Source organism: Acinonyx jubatus, chromosome E4 (assembly GCF_027475565.1).
Source record: "Acinonyx jubatus isolate Ajub_Pintada_27869175 chromosome E4, VMU_Ajub_asm_v1.0, whole genome shotgun sequence".
In the NCBI taxonomy this organism is placed as follows: domain Eukaryota; kingdom Metazoa; phylum Chordata; class Mammalia; order Carnivora; family Felidae; genus Acinonyx; species Acinonyx jubatus.
In genome coordinates this window covers 1,186,737-1,201,627 of record NC_069395.1, presented here as the reverse complement: position 1 = coordinate 1,201,627, position 14,891 = coordinate 1,186,737, and the positions used below count along the sequence as shown (strand labels likewise).

Sequence of the window (14,891 nt, the reverse complement as noted above, 5' to 3'; positions counted from 1 at the left end):
CAGACCGTGTCCCCTGGCCCAGCCGTGTCCCTGGTCCCAGCCCGTGTCCCCTGGTCCCAGCCCGTGTCCCCCTGGCCCAGCTGTGTCCCTGGTCCCAGCCCGTATCCCCTGGTCCCAGCCCGTGTCCACCCAGCCCAGCCATGTCCCTGGTCCCAGCCTGTGTCCCCTGGTCCCAGCCCGTGTCCCCCCAGCCCAGCCGTGTCCCTGGTCCCAGCCCGTGTCCACCCAGCCCAGCGATGTCCCTGGTCCCAGCCCGTGTCCCCTGGTCTCAGACTATGTGCCCCTGGCCCAGCTGTGTCCCTGGTCCCAGCTCATGTCCCCTGGTCCTAGCCCGTGTCCATCTGGCCCAGCCATGTCCCTGATCCCAGCCCATGTCCCCCTAGCCCAGCTGTGTCCCTGGTCCCAGCCTGTATCCCCTGGTCCCAGTCTGTGTCTGCCCGGCCCAGCCATGTCCCCTGTCCCAGCCCGTGTCCCCCCGGCCCAGCCGTGTCCCCTGGTCCCAGCCGTGTCCCTGGTCCCAGCCCGTGTCCCCTGGTCCCAGCCCGTGTCCCCCTGGCCCAGCTGTGTCCCTGGTCCCAGCCCGTATCCCCTGGTCCCAGCCCGTGTCCACCCAGCCCAGCCATGTCCCTGGTCCCAGCCTGTGTCCCCTGGTCCCAGCCCGTGTCCCCCCAGCCCAGCCGTGTCCCTGGTCCCAGCCCGTGTCCACCCAGCCCAGCGATGTCCCTGGTCCCAGCCCGTGTCCCCTGGTCTCAGACTATGTGCCCCTGGCCCAGCTGTGTCCCTGGTCCCAGCTCATGTCCCCTGGTCCTAGCCCGTGTCCATCTGGCCCAGCCATGTCCCTGATCCCAGCCCATGTCCCCCTAGCCCAGCTGTGTCCCTGGTCCCAGCCTGTATCCCCTGGTCCCAGTCTGTGTCTGCCCGGCCCAGCCATGTCCCCTGTCCCAGCCCGTGTCCCCCCGGCCCAGCCGTGTCCCCTGGTCCCAGCCCGTGTCCCCCCGGCCCGGCCGTGTCCCCTGGTCCCAGCCCGTGTCCCCCCGGCCCAGCTCAACACACGCTGTAGGTTTGCCAGCTGAGGAGAACGGGCAGGGCGGGGGAGACCATGTGAGGCTTTGGGGCGGAGCAGCTCTGGCCAGACAGGACAGGACGGTCCACTCCCAAGGCCTCAGCGCCTAAAGTGGGAGGGTTGGGGGAGCAGGCCGAAAGGGGCAGGAGGGGCTGTGGGATGCGGGGGACATGGGGGCCTCACACCTTCTGGCAGCCCCCAGCGGGTGGTCCGGACACCGCAGGGCCTATGTGTGGCAGGGGAGGGAGGTGGCTCAGCCCTCCCTCCCCCTGCTTTGGTCCAGTTTCTTCCGCCCAGCCCCCAGTGTCCCTGAATGTCGTGCTCGGTCCCAGATGCCACAGTCAGGGATCCTGTGCCGGGCAGGCTCGGGGTCGCTGGTGTCTGTACATCTAAGTGTTGGCCTGTGTCCCCGCCTCTCCCAGGCTCTGGGAACAAAAGTGTTGCCTGGGGGGAGGGGGGGTTCCCAGTAGGACCCTTGGCTGAAGGGGAGAGGCACTTTCTCTATATTCGCTGCTTGGGGTGACTTAAGAGGTTTCAAATATCAGCCTTCAGTCCCTGGGAAGTTTTAAGTCTCTGGTGGGGCAAGGCTGTCTGGTAGAAGAGACGGGAACTCGGGACACCTGAGTCCTGGGGCTTCTCTGCCGTGGACACCCATCACGTGCCCTTTCTGAGCTTTAGTTTTTTCCTGTCTTCTTTTTTTTATGTTTATTTATTTATTTTGAGAGACAGAGAGAGAGAGAGAGAGAGAGCCCTCATATGCGCAAGCAGAGGAGGGGCAGAGAGACAGGGGGAGAGAGAATCTCAAGCAGGCTCCAGGCTCTGAGCTGTCAGCACAGAGCCTGATGTGGGGCTTGAACCACAACCATGGGATCATGACCTGAGCCGAAATCGAGTCAGACACTCAACCGACTGAGCCCCCCAGGCACCCCAAATGTCCTTTTTTTTCTTTAAAGTTTTATTTATTTAAGTAATCTCTACACCCATCAAGGGGCTCTAACTCATGACCTGGAGGTCCAGAGTCACATGCTCCTCTGATGGAGCCAGGCTAGTTTTCCTGTCCTTAAAATGTGGGGTTCAGGGGCACCTGGGTGGCTCAGTCGGTTGAGCGTCTGACTTTGGCTCAGGTCATGATCTCACGGCTCGTGAGTTCAAGCCCCGTGTCGGGCTCTGTGCTGACAGCTCAGAGCCTGGAGCCTGCTTCAAAGTCTGTGTCTCACTCTCTCTGCCCCTCCCCCCACTCACACTCTGTCTCTCTCAAAAATAAACATTAAAAAAATTAGAAAGAAAACATTAAAGCATAGCAAATCTGGGGCACCTGCGTGGCTCAGTCGGTTAAGCATCTGACTTCAGCTCAGGTCATAATCTCATGGTCCGTGAGTTCGAGCCCCACATCCGGCTCTGTGCTGACAGCTCAGAGCCTGTTTCTGATTCTGTGTGTCCCTCTCTCTCTGCCCCTCCCCTACTTGCAGTCTGGCTTTCTCTCAAAAATAAATAAACATTAAAAAAAAACTTTTTTTGAATGTGGGGTTCAGACTGGCTGAGCCAATCCAGATTGGAGGCCTTTTGCTGTCTTTCTCCAAAGACCCGAGTGACTTTTGTGGAGGGGCCATTAGGATCTGTGGGAAGCAGTTCGGGGCGGTGGTGCAGGCTGTAATAGAGCGTGGTGTCCGTCGGACCCACCTTGAATGCCAGCCGTGCCAGGATGTGTAGCCCTGATCGCAGGACACATCTCCTTAAACTCTCAGGCTTCCCATCTGTGCTGTTGGGACAGCGAGGCGTCCAAGGGCCGGAAACACGGGGTGCAGCGCCTGGTACGTAGCACATGCTTGGTAAACGGGAGCTGGCTTTCTCTAGTTCCTGCCCCCAGATGCCCGGGCCTCTCTCTGTCTTCCCATGGCTGCCTTTTTGAACCTACTAAGCCCTCCCCATCTCAGTGCGCTGCCCCCCGCCCCTCGTCCCCTGTGGCCCTGGGATGTGAGGACCTACAGCTTAGGCCCGCCGCGTTGGCTCCTTCAAGGCCCTCCCCTCTCCCCAGGGGCTGCCAGCTATGTGTACCTCCTCCCAGCAGCCTCTTTCCTGTGTCCCCAGGCACAGGGGTACGTTCCCCTCCACGTTCCCACAGCCCCCTGGCATTTAACCATGTAACACTCGGTGTTGTCCTGTGTGTGTGTGTGTGTGTGTGTGTGTGGTTGATCCCTCTTCACATGGCAACACACGCTAAATTATGAGCTAACTGGAGGCAGAGGCTGTCTTTGCACCCCCAGCACCCAGGATAGAGCCTGGCCTGGAAACCATGACCGGATGGACGAACCTACCTTTCCAGTTGTGTCTCCAGGTGGGGAGCCTCAGACTGGTGTCCTGGCTGCCCCCAGTCCTTTCCCCACTGCCCTCCGTCCCCGACTGCTCCGCCAGCAGGAAACCTACCCGCTCTCCACGGTCCAGGAGAAATTCCAGTTCCCGTGTTTCATGAGTACAGAGTGAAGACCCGGTCCCTGCCAGAGAGGGGCTCGTTCTCAGGATGCAGCTGGTGAGAGCCACCAGGGGCCAAGGCCCTCACCCAGGACCCAGCCTGCACACACAGTGCCAGTCGGAGAACCAGGGTGCGATGGGGCCCCAAGGGTGTGCACCTTGGAAGAAGGCGCCCCCTCCCTGGTGGGGTTCGGCCTCTGTCGTCACCCACACTCAGTGCCCACCCTGGCCTCACCCAGCCTGGCCGGGCCATGTGACCGCGTCACCTGCTCGCCTGTCTTTTGCTGTCTCCTCTCTCTCCTGACAGATGGAGGGTGGCAGCGGCCCCAGCAGCAGCAAACTCAGCCCTTGCACCATAGTGTTTGTTTTTTTTAATTTTTATTTGAGAGAGTGAGCGAGCATGCGAGCAGGGGAGAGGGGCAGAGGGAGAGAGAGAGAATCCCAAGCAGGCTCAGTGTGGAGCCTGATGCAGGGCTCCATCCCCTGACCCCGGGATGGTGACCTGAGTTGACATAAAGCCCAGCTGACCGATCCACCCTGGCGCCCCCAGCCATAATGTTTTAAATGAACAAAATAAAATCACAAAGGATTATGAAGGAAACCAATCACATGGAAACACAGTTAACAAAACATTTACATTTTTTGGTATAGTAATATGTACACTTCTTTATTAATACATGAAAAACAAGGCAGGCCTAACAACTCCGGTGGTTTCAACGCAGGGATGAGAGCGAATGGTTATTTTGAGAGATGTTCAAAACTATCACGCAGCCCGAAAACATCTGGGATTTCTGTTGGTTACAAAGAAGCAACTATTTTGGCTTGTGGCCCGAGCACATAAGAGAATGTTTAATTTCAGTTACAGGTGAGTGAAAACAGAGATGTAACTTTTATCCCGTCTGGGTTCACAACCCCCTGAAATCCACAGACCCCAGTCAAGGACCTGATTGCAGAATGGAATGGGAAGAAAAGGCGGCAACCCCCATTCGTGGAGCTGTACGCTTCCGCTGCCATTTAATCCTCACACATGTTACAATTTTCTGATGAGAAACACGACCCTCCGAGGGTGGATGATGCGCCCTAAGTCGGCCAGGCCCGGCTGGGAGCCCCTGGTGCTCGCTGGACACAGAGCTGCCTCCTCACGGGAGACAGAGCCCGGACGGAGGTGTTCAGTTGCTCCTTTGGCCCCAGAATCCCCTCCCCGACCCTGTGCCCTGTGGGGTTTAACCAGTGTCCGGAAGGGTGGTGGCCCCTGAAATCACACACACTCGATTATTTTTATCTCCAGTTTATTTTTTTAGACTAAGAGCAGAGTATGAAAGTCACAGCCAAAGCACTTGAAAAAGGCCCAGGAGGATGGGTGGGGCCACGGAGGGTGGGCGGGGCCAGGTCCTGGGACTGGGGTCCCGGCTCAGGGCTGGAGGGGAGGGGGGGGGGCGCTGTTGTCTCACGATCTCCAAAAGTGTCTGTGCGTTGCATAGGCCTTGTCTTCACAGAAGACAAAAGAGGGGCCAGGGGGTCCCCCGGAGGGGGGGGGCCTAGCCTGGTGGGGAAGGGGTCTGAAGCTGGAAGGGGAAGTCAGGGAAGGTCAGGGACCGAGGAGGGGGAGGGAGTCGTCCGTCTGTACATTATATATAGAGATACAGAGTCTGTACATGCCTGCTGGCACCCCGGTGCCCACCCGTTGCCACCCTTGTCCACTGCCCGCCCCCCCCAGGGGTGTCTACTTGTAAACTTGGATTCAATCCAAACCACAATCCTGGGGGCGGGGGTGGGAGGAGGAGGACGTGCTTATTGCTGTAAACAGGGGGAGGGGGCAGTGGGCGCTGCCACCCCCTCGCCCATCTAGTCCCCTCCCTGGGTTCCGCCCCTAGAAGAGAACGACGGGGGTGCCTCCCACGCTCGGATGCGCGCTCTCCGGGGCATACCTGTCTCTGGTGGGGACAACAGGAGAGGGTACCAGGGATCAGAGAAAGGTCCCGGAGCCCCAGGGCCACCCGGGGCCCGGGGCTGTGCCTGCGTCTGGTCCACTCCAGTGCCCTACGCGGGGAGAGCGGGGGCAAAGGGGACGGGCACAGAGGTACGGTGCAGGCCCCACTGCCAGCCACAGCAGGAGGGGGTCTAGGCCCCACAGCTGGACTTCCCTTGGAGAGGCCAGAGTCCCCCTGCCCTTTCCCAGCCCCGCGTCCCCCCGCCAAGGGAGGGGGCAGAGCTAGGAGGCCAGGAGCGTCATAAGGAAGAAGGCGATGCCCGCCGCCAGGGGCAGGTGTTCCCGCTTGGGGCTGGTCCCACTCACGCTCTTCTCAAGCTTGGGCACCTGGGGGTTCTCTCCCTCAAAGTCTTCTGTGGGCAGACAGATAGAGAGACTGGTGAGGGCTGGGCCGCGCGCCCGGGCGGGGCACACGGCAGCGGCAGCAGCGGTGGAGCCGGGACGTGACCACCCACGGGGTACGAGGGGTGCGTGCCCCCCGGGGGAGGCATGCGAGGTGGGCAGGCACCGGGGAGGGGGCTGCGGTTCCAGCAGTGGCCACCAGAGGGCGCTGCGCAGACTCACCCAGCACGTTGATCCTCACATGGGGGCCCATGGTGAACTGGGGGAGGGTGGGGGCCGGCTTCTCCCCGGAGTGCGATGCTGCGGGGTGGGGCGCGGGGGGGAGAGAGGAGGGGAGAGTCAGGGCCAGGACACCCCCCCTCGCTACAGCTGGGGAGCGAGCCCCCGCTCCTTGCCCCCGCCTCCGCCCCCGGGAGCCAGGGGAGCCCCGAAGCAGGGAGCCGGGGGTGGGGTCGCGGCCGGGCGCCGGAGGTACTCACTGGAGGCACAGCAGACGAACACCTTCATCCGCAGACACTTCCAGTGCAGACTGTGGGTGGGCGTGGCTGGGGACGAGACGGGGCCTGAGCTGCGTTCTGCGGGACCACGCCCCGCCCCCTCTCGCCCTCCGCACCGCCACCTGCCCCGGGCAGCGTCCTTCCCGGCTCCCCTACCCTTGGACTTGGCTTGCGGTGGTTCCGCTGGCAGCCCGCGAAGCCCCTTTGGTCCCAGCCCTCAAGAAACTCTGAGCCCTGAGGTCTCAGCCCTGGAACGTCCCTCCCGGAAGCAGTGACCCTGCGACCGACGCTTCAGGCTGTCACTAAACCTCTCAGCCTCGGACGCTGTCTGGCTGGAAGCCCTAAGGCCGCCAGGCCCCACGCATCATCCCGAGGTGTCACTCCCAGCGATGCAGACCACATGGCAGCCACGTGGTCCCGCCTCGGTCCCTGCGACCCCAGCCCTGGTCATCACTGTGACACTTTCCTTTAGGCCCACCTCCACCCCGTCCCCATCCCCGGATCCTGGGGACCCCAGCGTCTGCCCCTCTCAGAAACTTTTTTAGGCCCCGCCCCAGCCCCTGGGGACACCACCCCCTGGCCGCCACTCACGCTTAGGCCCCGCCCATTCCCCCAGCCTCACTCTCCCTGCCGTCACTGACGCTCTTAGGCCCCGCCCCGGTCCCTTGAGTCTTCACTTCTGTCACTCATTCTCCTTCGGGACCCGCCCCCAGGACCCCATTCCCTGGTCATCACTCTTTATACCCTGCCTCCAGGACCCCACCCCCTGGCCATCACTCAAGGTTCTCCCTTTAGGCCCCGCCCCCGGGACCCCACCCCCTGGCCGTCACTCAGGTACTCCTTAGGTCCCGCCCCTGGGACCCCCCCCACCCCCCCACCTCTGGCCATCACTCAGGTACTCTCCTTCGGGCCCTGCCCCAGGACCCTAGCCATCACTCAGGTACTCTTTAGGCCCTGCTCCCAGGACCCCAGCCCATGGCAGTCACTCCTTAGGCCCCGCCCCTGGAGCCCCGCGCCCTGGACGTCACTCAGATACTTAGACCCCGCCCCTGGGACCCAACCCCGTGGCCCCCCCCATCCCCTGGCCATCACTCAGGTACTCTTTAGGCCCCGACCCCACCCCCAGGATGTCACTCAGATACTCTTTAGGTCCTGTCCCTGGGACCCCCACACCCTGGCCATCACTCCTTAGGCCCCGCCCCCAGGAACGCCCTGGCCGTCACTCAGGTACTCTTTAGGCTCCGCCTCTGGGACCCCCACTCCCTGGCCATCACAGGTACTTTTTAGGCCCCCACCCCTGGGACCCCACACCCCTGGTCACCACTCACTCTCCTTAGGCCCCGCCTCTGGGACCCCACCCCATGGCCATCACTCCTCAGGCCCCACCCCCTAGACCCCACCCCTCTGGCCGTCACTCAGGTACTCTTTAGGCCTCGCCTCTGGGACCCCCGCTCCCTGGCCATCACTCAGGTACTCTTTAGGCCCCGCCTCTGGGACACCACCCCATGGCCATCACTCCTTAGGCCCTGCCCCTTAGACCCCACCCCCTAGCCGTCACTCAGGTACTCTTTAGGCCCCGCCCCCGGGACCCCACACCCCTGGTCATCACTCAGTCTCCTTAGGCCCCGCCTCTGGGACCCCACCCCATGGCCATCGCTCCTTAGGCCCCGCCCCCGGGCCCCACCCCCCTGGCCTTTACTCAGGTACTTTTTAGGCCCCGTCCCCGGGACTCCACCCCACTGGCCGCCACTCAGGTACTCTTTAGGCCCCGCCCCGAAACCCCGCCCCCGGCCGGCACTCCTTAGGCCCCGCCCCCGGGATCCCCCCCCCTGCCCCCCCCCCCCGCCGGCTGTCACTCACAGATGTAGTAGTACTCGTGGCCGGCGTGGAACTCGTAGCCCAGCGAGAAGGCGCTGTAGCGCTGGAACTTCTCCGAGAACTTGATGGGGCTGTGGGGGGCGTGCGGGCGGTTGCACTCCCAGCGCTTGAAGCCTTGGCTGGCGTTGCAGGTGCGGTAGCCGGCGCGGCTCACCATGTACAGCACGTACTGCTCCGCCCCGCCCCCGGGGCCCGGCCCCGCCCCGGGGCCCACCCCCGAGCTGTTGTAGTGAGGGCAGTAAATATCCAGATAATCGTTCACATTCACCTGCACCGTGTAGCCCTCTCGCCGCAGGCTGTGGGAGAGAGGAAGCGGGTCAGGGAGGAGAAACCCCACGCCAACCCTCTTCCCATCCCGCCGCTCCGCAGACCTTCCCCTGGGTCTGCGGAGCCTCCCCGAGTAGCTGCGGAGCCGCCTCTCCGCTCAGTCCCGGTCCCCTGGGCCCTAGCGCCACCGCTCCCCCGCTACCCGCCCAGGCCCACGCCTTCTCCTGTCCTTCTCTTGGTGGCCGCCAGGGGGCAGCAGAGGCGCAGGGAAGCCCGGCCTGCCTCGGAAGGAAAAGAGAGGCGGGGGAGAAGGGAACGTACGCTTTGGTTACCACAGAAACGGCGCAGGCCCCTGCGACTCCCAGACCCAGGCCCGGATTTCCTCCGTCCATCCCCCATAATTCAGCGCTGGGGAGGAGTGATAGGGGCACGGAAGGGAAGGGTGAAGGCGGGAGGGGTCCCCTCCCAGAGATGCGCACCCTCCATCGCCTCTCCCGGCATGCTTTCCTGCCGCTGCCGGCCCACCCCCAAGGCCAGTCGGACAGCACCTGCCCTCACACACCCCTGTGCGGACGCTCCGCGCAACACCCACCGAAGTCCTGTGGCACACACAAATATGTCCACGGTGCAGCGGGCGGCCTAGGTTGGGTGTGTGCTGGGCCCGCGCACCGGTGTTGCTTGACCCCAGCAGTCGCCAGCTCTGGCCCTGCCCCCACTCCCCCCTGGCACGCGCGCGCACACGCACATACGCACACTGGCACACGCTCTTCTCTACAGTACTACTGGCAATTAAGGTCCCCAATAACGTGATACAACAGGTCGGGGAGAGCTAAGGGACTCCACAGCAAGGCTCCACGTGGTATCATGCCCACCGGCCCCGAGTTCTGTCTCTATACATCTTCCTCCCCAACCTGGCACCACTGGCCCCTTAATGGTGCCAGGCAGAGTAGTGGGCACAGTGCCCAGACAAGATGGCTGTGCCACTGACTCCCCAGATCCTCCTACGGGACACAGAAGCAGATGCTGGGTCCTTCATAATCCCCACCTGCCTTGCTGATTATCATCAAAGTGCTGGTCTTAATGCCCTCCATGGTGGCGCCGAGCGCTGTGGGGTGGGAAAAACATCTGAATGGAGAAGGAAACTCGGAGAGTACGCAGGAGTTTCCCCCGGTTTCTTCTGCACACATCCTGGCAGGAACAGGTGGACGTGGTGGACACAGGAGGCCTGGGATACTTGGCAGAAGGTCAAACCACTGGGGTCCCTAGTCCCTGGGAACTCCCTGAAGGGAGGCGCGGGCTCCCCCTGTCACCAGGCACCTCCCAGTTCCACAAATAGTAATTAGGTTCATTAGCAAAACAGGCTTGGAGGCCTCTGAATTGGGTGGGGCCTCGAGGGTCCCTCCCCACCTTCCCCTACTTCCATGGCCTTGCCTGGGCCACCCCCTCCCCAAGCACTCCCTGCCAAGCCAGGCGGTAAGCAGACAGGGGAGAGCTGGTGCTTGGGCATCCCAGGAGAATGGGCAGAGCCTCCTTGAGTCATCAGGAATGCCACCAGCCCCACTCAGTTCCCACAGGAGTGATGGGTCACTCAGGCCCCTCCCTGGCCCTGGCACTCAGGTGGGCAGGAATCTCGGCCTGGGGCACCAGGAGCAGGAAAACGGGTTAGACCAGGCCTGGCTTCTGGCGCCACCTGGGTTTGCCTCTCTATCCCCAACTTCCAAGTCTACCCTTCCTCCCTCCCCCACAGGCTCCGAGGAGGGGGCCACCAGTGAAAGGGTGTCAGGCCTGCAGCAGCCGCACAGCCACCCGCGGCCTCTGTCCTGGAGCTTCCCCCAGGTTTCCAGCCCTGCTCTGCAGTGGTCCCTCCCTGGGGCGCCTTCCCGGGAGCACAACCCACTCCCGCAAGGAGTCAGCCAAAGCCAGAGCCACTGGGACGGGTTCCTCTGTTTCTTCAACAGGGCGGGGACTAGCCTTATGGAAAGGTTGGTGGGTGACTACAGTGAAGAGAGGCCACCTTTGACCTGTCCGTCCCCAGGCTGGGTGGCAGGAACAGTCCCTGGAGTGCCCGCGCGCCATGGGCACGCGGGAGGAAAGCCTGGTCGTGGAAAGATTGCGGGCAGCAGCCGGGATTGGTGGGCGGGGGGGGAAGGGGGAGCGGGACTGGGTGCCAGAGTCCCCAGTCACAACTCGTGGGAGACCCGAGGGAGGTGTCCGCTTGGCTCGGGCACTTTAATTGAACCTGCCATCTTCCCTGCCCTGGCAGCGAAGAGGGAGGGGCCGCTAGGCCCAGCGAGGCTGGCAGCTAACGCCTCCTGGGGGGGGCGGGGACGCGGGTGCCCATCCCCGGGAGGGGGCAGCGGGGTGGGCGGCGGGGGCCGTGTGCCTGTCCTCTCGAACGGTTCTCCGTTCTTCCCCCCTTCCCCCCCTCCCAGCCTCCACCTCTTTCGCAGAAAGACCGGTGTTGACGCACCCCACCCGGAGGGGGTGCCCCCTCACCCCGTTATTTCGTCTCTCCCGGCCCTCGCCGCCTCCGGGGCGCATTCCGACCCTTCTCCGTCACTCCTTCAGGGCCCCGCCTGCTCCAACCCGGTGGGGTGGGCGGCGGGGGAGCAGGGAAGGGCAAACCTCTCCCCGCGGGGCAATTAGGGGCAGGTAAACAGGGTGCCTAACGAGACCAGGGAGCAGGCAAAGCATCCCGGGGGGCCCCCGAACGTGTTCACCGCCCCCCCCGCCCCCCCCCCCCCCAGGAAGCCGGGACGCAGAGCTCTCCCAGGGCAGGAGGGATGGAGCGACGCCGACCCGGGCTCGCCACCCCTCTAGAGCGCGCCCCCGAGGCGGCGCGCCGCTCGCTCCCGCAGGCGAGGCCGGACCACGTGCGCGCCCGGCCCGGGGTGGGCGGGTGGCGGGAACGTTCGCGGGGCGCGCGTGCTCGCCGACACCCCGGCACCCCGCGGGCGCTCGGGGCGCCCCGCCCCGCCGGGCCCCGCCGGCCCCCGGCCCGGGCTTCTCTCGCCGGCGTCGGGTGGGGGAGCGTCCGCGCGCCCCGCATCCCCGCCCCCTCCCTGCGACAGCAGCGGCGGCGGCGGCGAAGGTTTATTGATCTGCAGCGGCGGCGAAGAGCGAGAGACCAGCCGAAGGCGAGACACACAGAAACGGAGTGAGACGCGCACCGAGAGGGGTGACTGAGAGACCCGAGTGCCCGAGAGGGGCCGGGCGTGAGAGCCCGCGAAAGAGAGGGCCCAGAATCGCGGAGAGCGCGAGGATGCGGATGGGACTGAGGCTGGGGACGAAGGGAGGCCTGGGGGGAGGCAGGCGCGCAGGGGCCGGCGGGGAGGCCCGCAGACAGCACAGCCCAGACGGCTCTGAGCGGGGGTGCGGGGCACAGGCTCGTGGCAGGGAGGAGACACGCAGGGGACAGGCCACCAGGGACCTGGTGCAGCCTCAATAAATATTTGTTGAATGAACGTGTGAATGAAAGCGAGATCAGCAACAGAAACATTCCAGAGAGAGGGGTACGAGCCAGCCAAGGGAAGAGGTTCCGGGCTTCCTGAGTTAGGGGCGAAGGACGACACCTTGCTTAGTTCTGCGAAGAAACGAGGCACAGACCAGGGGGCATACACACTTGGCCATTAGCTGGTCCGCCCACCCCCACCCCCAATTCAATTCCGGGCTCAGGGGACCCCTCGACCTCACATTCTCCTTCTTCCCTCCAGTATAGTACCGCCCCCCCCATCCCCAGTTTCTGGGCCACGTTGGGAACTGGTCTTCCCAATTACAGGGGAGCACACGGAGGGGTTGAGTCGGGGGACAGGGGGCGAGATCATGACCGCTGTGCGGGGCACTGCCCCCAGGTCTGTCAAAGAAGGCCTCTGCACGTGTCCCACCAGCACCCTCCCACGTGACCCCAGGAGGCGGGGTCGCAAGACCCTCTCCACGTGACCCCAAGGGGCAGAGACCCTCAGCACGTGATAGGGGGGTGGGAGCCCGGCGCCCAGCTCACGTGACCGGGGGGAGGGGGCGCGGGAGCCTGTGGCTCGGCCCGGCCCCGCCCCCAGCTCCCTGGCCCTCTCCACTCCCGGCTCCCGAGCACGTCGCTCTCACGATTTATGGGGCCGCGGCTGCCGCAGTGAGGGAGCCGGGGAGCCCGGGCGCAGCGGCAACAAAGGCCGAGGAATCGAGGCGGGGGCGGCGGCGTCCTCCCTGCCGGGTGCGCGCCCCCTCCCACCTCTGCCGGTCCAGACCCGTGGGGGGGGGGCGCGGAGGACGGAAAGGAGGCTCCCGGAACCGGGCGCCCCCACCCCCTCCCGGGGCCTTCACCTGCGCCCAGGTGTATGCGGGGGAGGGGAACCTGATCAACAGCGTCGCCCACCGCCCCCTCCCTGGCCATTCCGGCATACTCCCGGCCCCGGCTTCCCTTAAGAACGCGGGGGTGCCCCAAGAGTGGTGGGGCCCCAGGGTCCCTCACCTGCGTACTCGCCACTCCCCGCCAGACTCTAGCGGGGCGGGGGGCGGACGTGCGAGTCTGGGGGAGGGGGACGAGCTGGATAGAACCGGGGAGTCCGCCCCCAGCACCCCCCGGAGTTCTTCGAGTCCCGCTCCGGGGGGCGAGGGGGAGGGGCCTCGTCCCCACCCCCGAGGTTTCCATGGGAAGCGAGAGGGGGGCGTCGTCGGCTCATCCCCACCCCCAGTCTGACACTCCGGGCGCGAGGAGGGAGAGAGGGGGAGGCGCGGAGCCCCAAACAACAAAGAGCGGAGCGGCGAGCGGCAGCCCCTCCCCCGGGAGGTTGGGGGTCGCGGCCGCCCGGCCCTCCCGGTCCCCTCCCCTGGGGCTTCGCCGTTTGCTCCCGGGTCGTCCCCCAGGGTGGGGAGCCAGAGGCAGTGCCGCCGCCGCCCGGGCAGGAGTGACAGTGACCCCCCCGCCTCCCCAGGGATGCCCCCGACACACAGACACACACGGAGGCGGCCGGGGTGATACGCACGGAGGCACGGCGGGGAGGAGAGGACAAGGGCAGCGAGGACTGAGCAGACTGAGGACCCGGCCGCCGCGCCACACACCCGGGGAAACCACCCGGCCGCCCTGACACCCGCCCAGACCGCGGCGGCGCCGGCGGCCACCCCAGCCCAGACGCGGCCGGCCACGCGGACGGCGGCCGCAGCCCCCTCCCCGCCCCGCCGCCCCCCTCCCACCCCCAGACGATCGCCGACGCAGACACACAAATCACACACTCAGACACACACGCACACTGACAGCCGCGCACGCCCGCTCACACTCGAGCCACACGCCGTCCCCAGGCCGGGCGTGTGTGTGCGCGCGCGTGTGACACGCCGACATCTGCCTGCTTCTCTCCCTTTCACCGGTACCCCACGTTTCCGTCGTCACCCAGCAGCACCGCCAGGACCCCCGCCTCGGCGACCCAGCCCCCGCTCACCCCAGCCGGGCTTTTCCCCACAATCAGGGCAACCGGTTCGCCTTGGTTCTGGGGCGGTGCTCGGCCGGACTCCCTGCCTCAGCTCTGGACCCCACTTTTCAAAAGCAAGAGTCCTAGACCCAAGCCCTCGAAAGCCTCACCGTGAAAACAGATCATCGCCGCCCCCCCCCCCAAGTGCGACGGCCCAGCACGGCCCAAGGGGGCGAAGATGGGGGGGCGGTGGGATGGGGGCTCGCGCTATCCCAGCGGCGGGCGCCGAGAGAAGGCAAGGTGGGGTGCGGCGTCCGCACGGCCCAAGTCCTCCTTCCCAAACCTCAACAGCCTCTTTCAGACACCCCCCCCTCCCCGAGTTTCACGGACGCCCACAGACTGTGTGCCCCGGTCCCTCGCCCCCAGCCCCCAGCCGTGTCTCCCAGGACCCCCACCGCAGGTGCCCTCAGGACTCCCCCTCTCGCCGCCGCGGGACGCGCGGGCTCCCCGGGCCCCCGACTCACTGCTGGTTGGAGCTGTTCCAGTACACCGCATGCCGGTTCCCCAGCGCCCCCCCGGGCCCCTGGGCCAGCAGCGGCAGCAGCGGCACGGGCACGAGCAGCAGCAGCAGCAGCAGCGGCGCCGCCATCCCCGGAGCCGCCGCCGCCGCCGCCCCCCGACTGAGCCCCGCGCTCCCGGCTTCTCGCCTCCCAGCTCCCCGCCGCCGCCGCCGCCGCCGCCGCCGCCGCCGCCGCCGGCACCCGAGCCGTAGGCCACGCCCCCAGCCCTTCCCTCCGCCCTCCGGGCGCGCCCCCGAAGCCCCGCCCCGGGCGCGCTCCCGCCTGGCCCCGCCCCGCTCGGGCGCCGAGCGCGCGGCGCTGGGGCGGTGGGGGACCGCGCTGGCCCCCTCGGGCGGCAGCGGCGCGCGCCTCGTCTCTCCCTGCCGGTCTCGAGTTCCCTGGAGAAGGATTAGGGAGGCCCGGACA

General features: G+C 65.6%; 1 protein-coding gene across 1 annotated transcript; it reads right to left on the bottom strand.

Annotated features, from left to right (window-relative positions):
- Nucleotides 1-4,804: 4,804 nt before the first annotated feature.
- Nucleotides 4,805-14,643, bottom strand: EFNA3 (ephrin A3). Its single transcript, XM_027048533.2, has 5 exons — nt 14,430-14,643; nt 8,222-8,535; nt 6,344-6,409; nt 6,087-6,164; nt 4,805-5,875 (listed from the first exon to the last, which is right to left on the bottom strand). Exons 1-5 carry the CDS (start codon nt 14,552-14,554, stop codon nt 5,745-5,747), a joined length of 714 nt encoding a protein of 237 aa, XP_026904334.1. The 5' UTR covers nt 14,555-14,643; the 3' UTR covers nt 4,805-5,744.
- Between the last annotated feature and the right edge of the window lie 248 nt (nt 14,644-14,891).

Bases quoted from the DNA above. Each gene is read 5' to 3' on its own strand.
- EFNA3 (XM_027048533.2), bottom strand. From the start codon at position 14,554: ATGGCGGCGCCGCTGCTGCTGCTGCTGCTGCTCGTGCCCGTGCCGCTG. The intron at 6,410-8,221 runs GTGAGTGACAGC...TCTCGTCCCCAG, and splicing joins CCACGAGTACTACTACATCT to CCACGCCCACCCACAGTCTG. The intron at 5,876-6,086 runs GTGAGTCTGCGC...GTCTGCCCACAG, and splicing joins TGTGAGGATCAACGTGCTGG to AAGACTTTGAGGGAGAGAAC.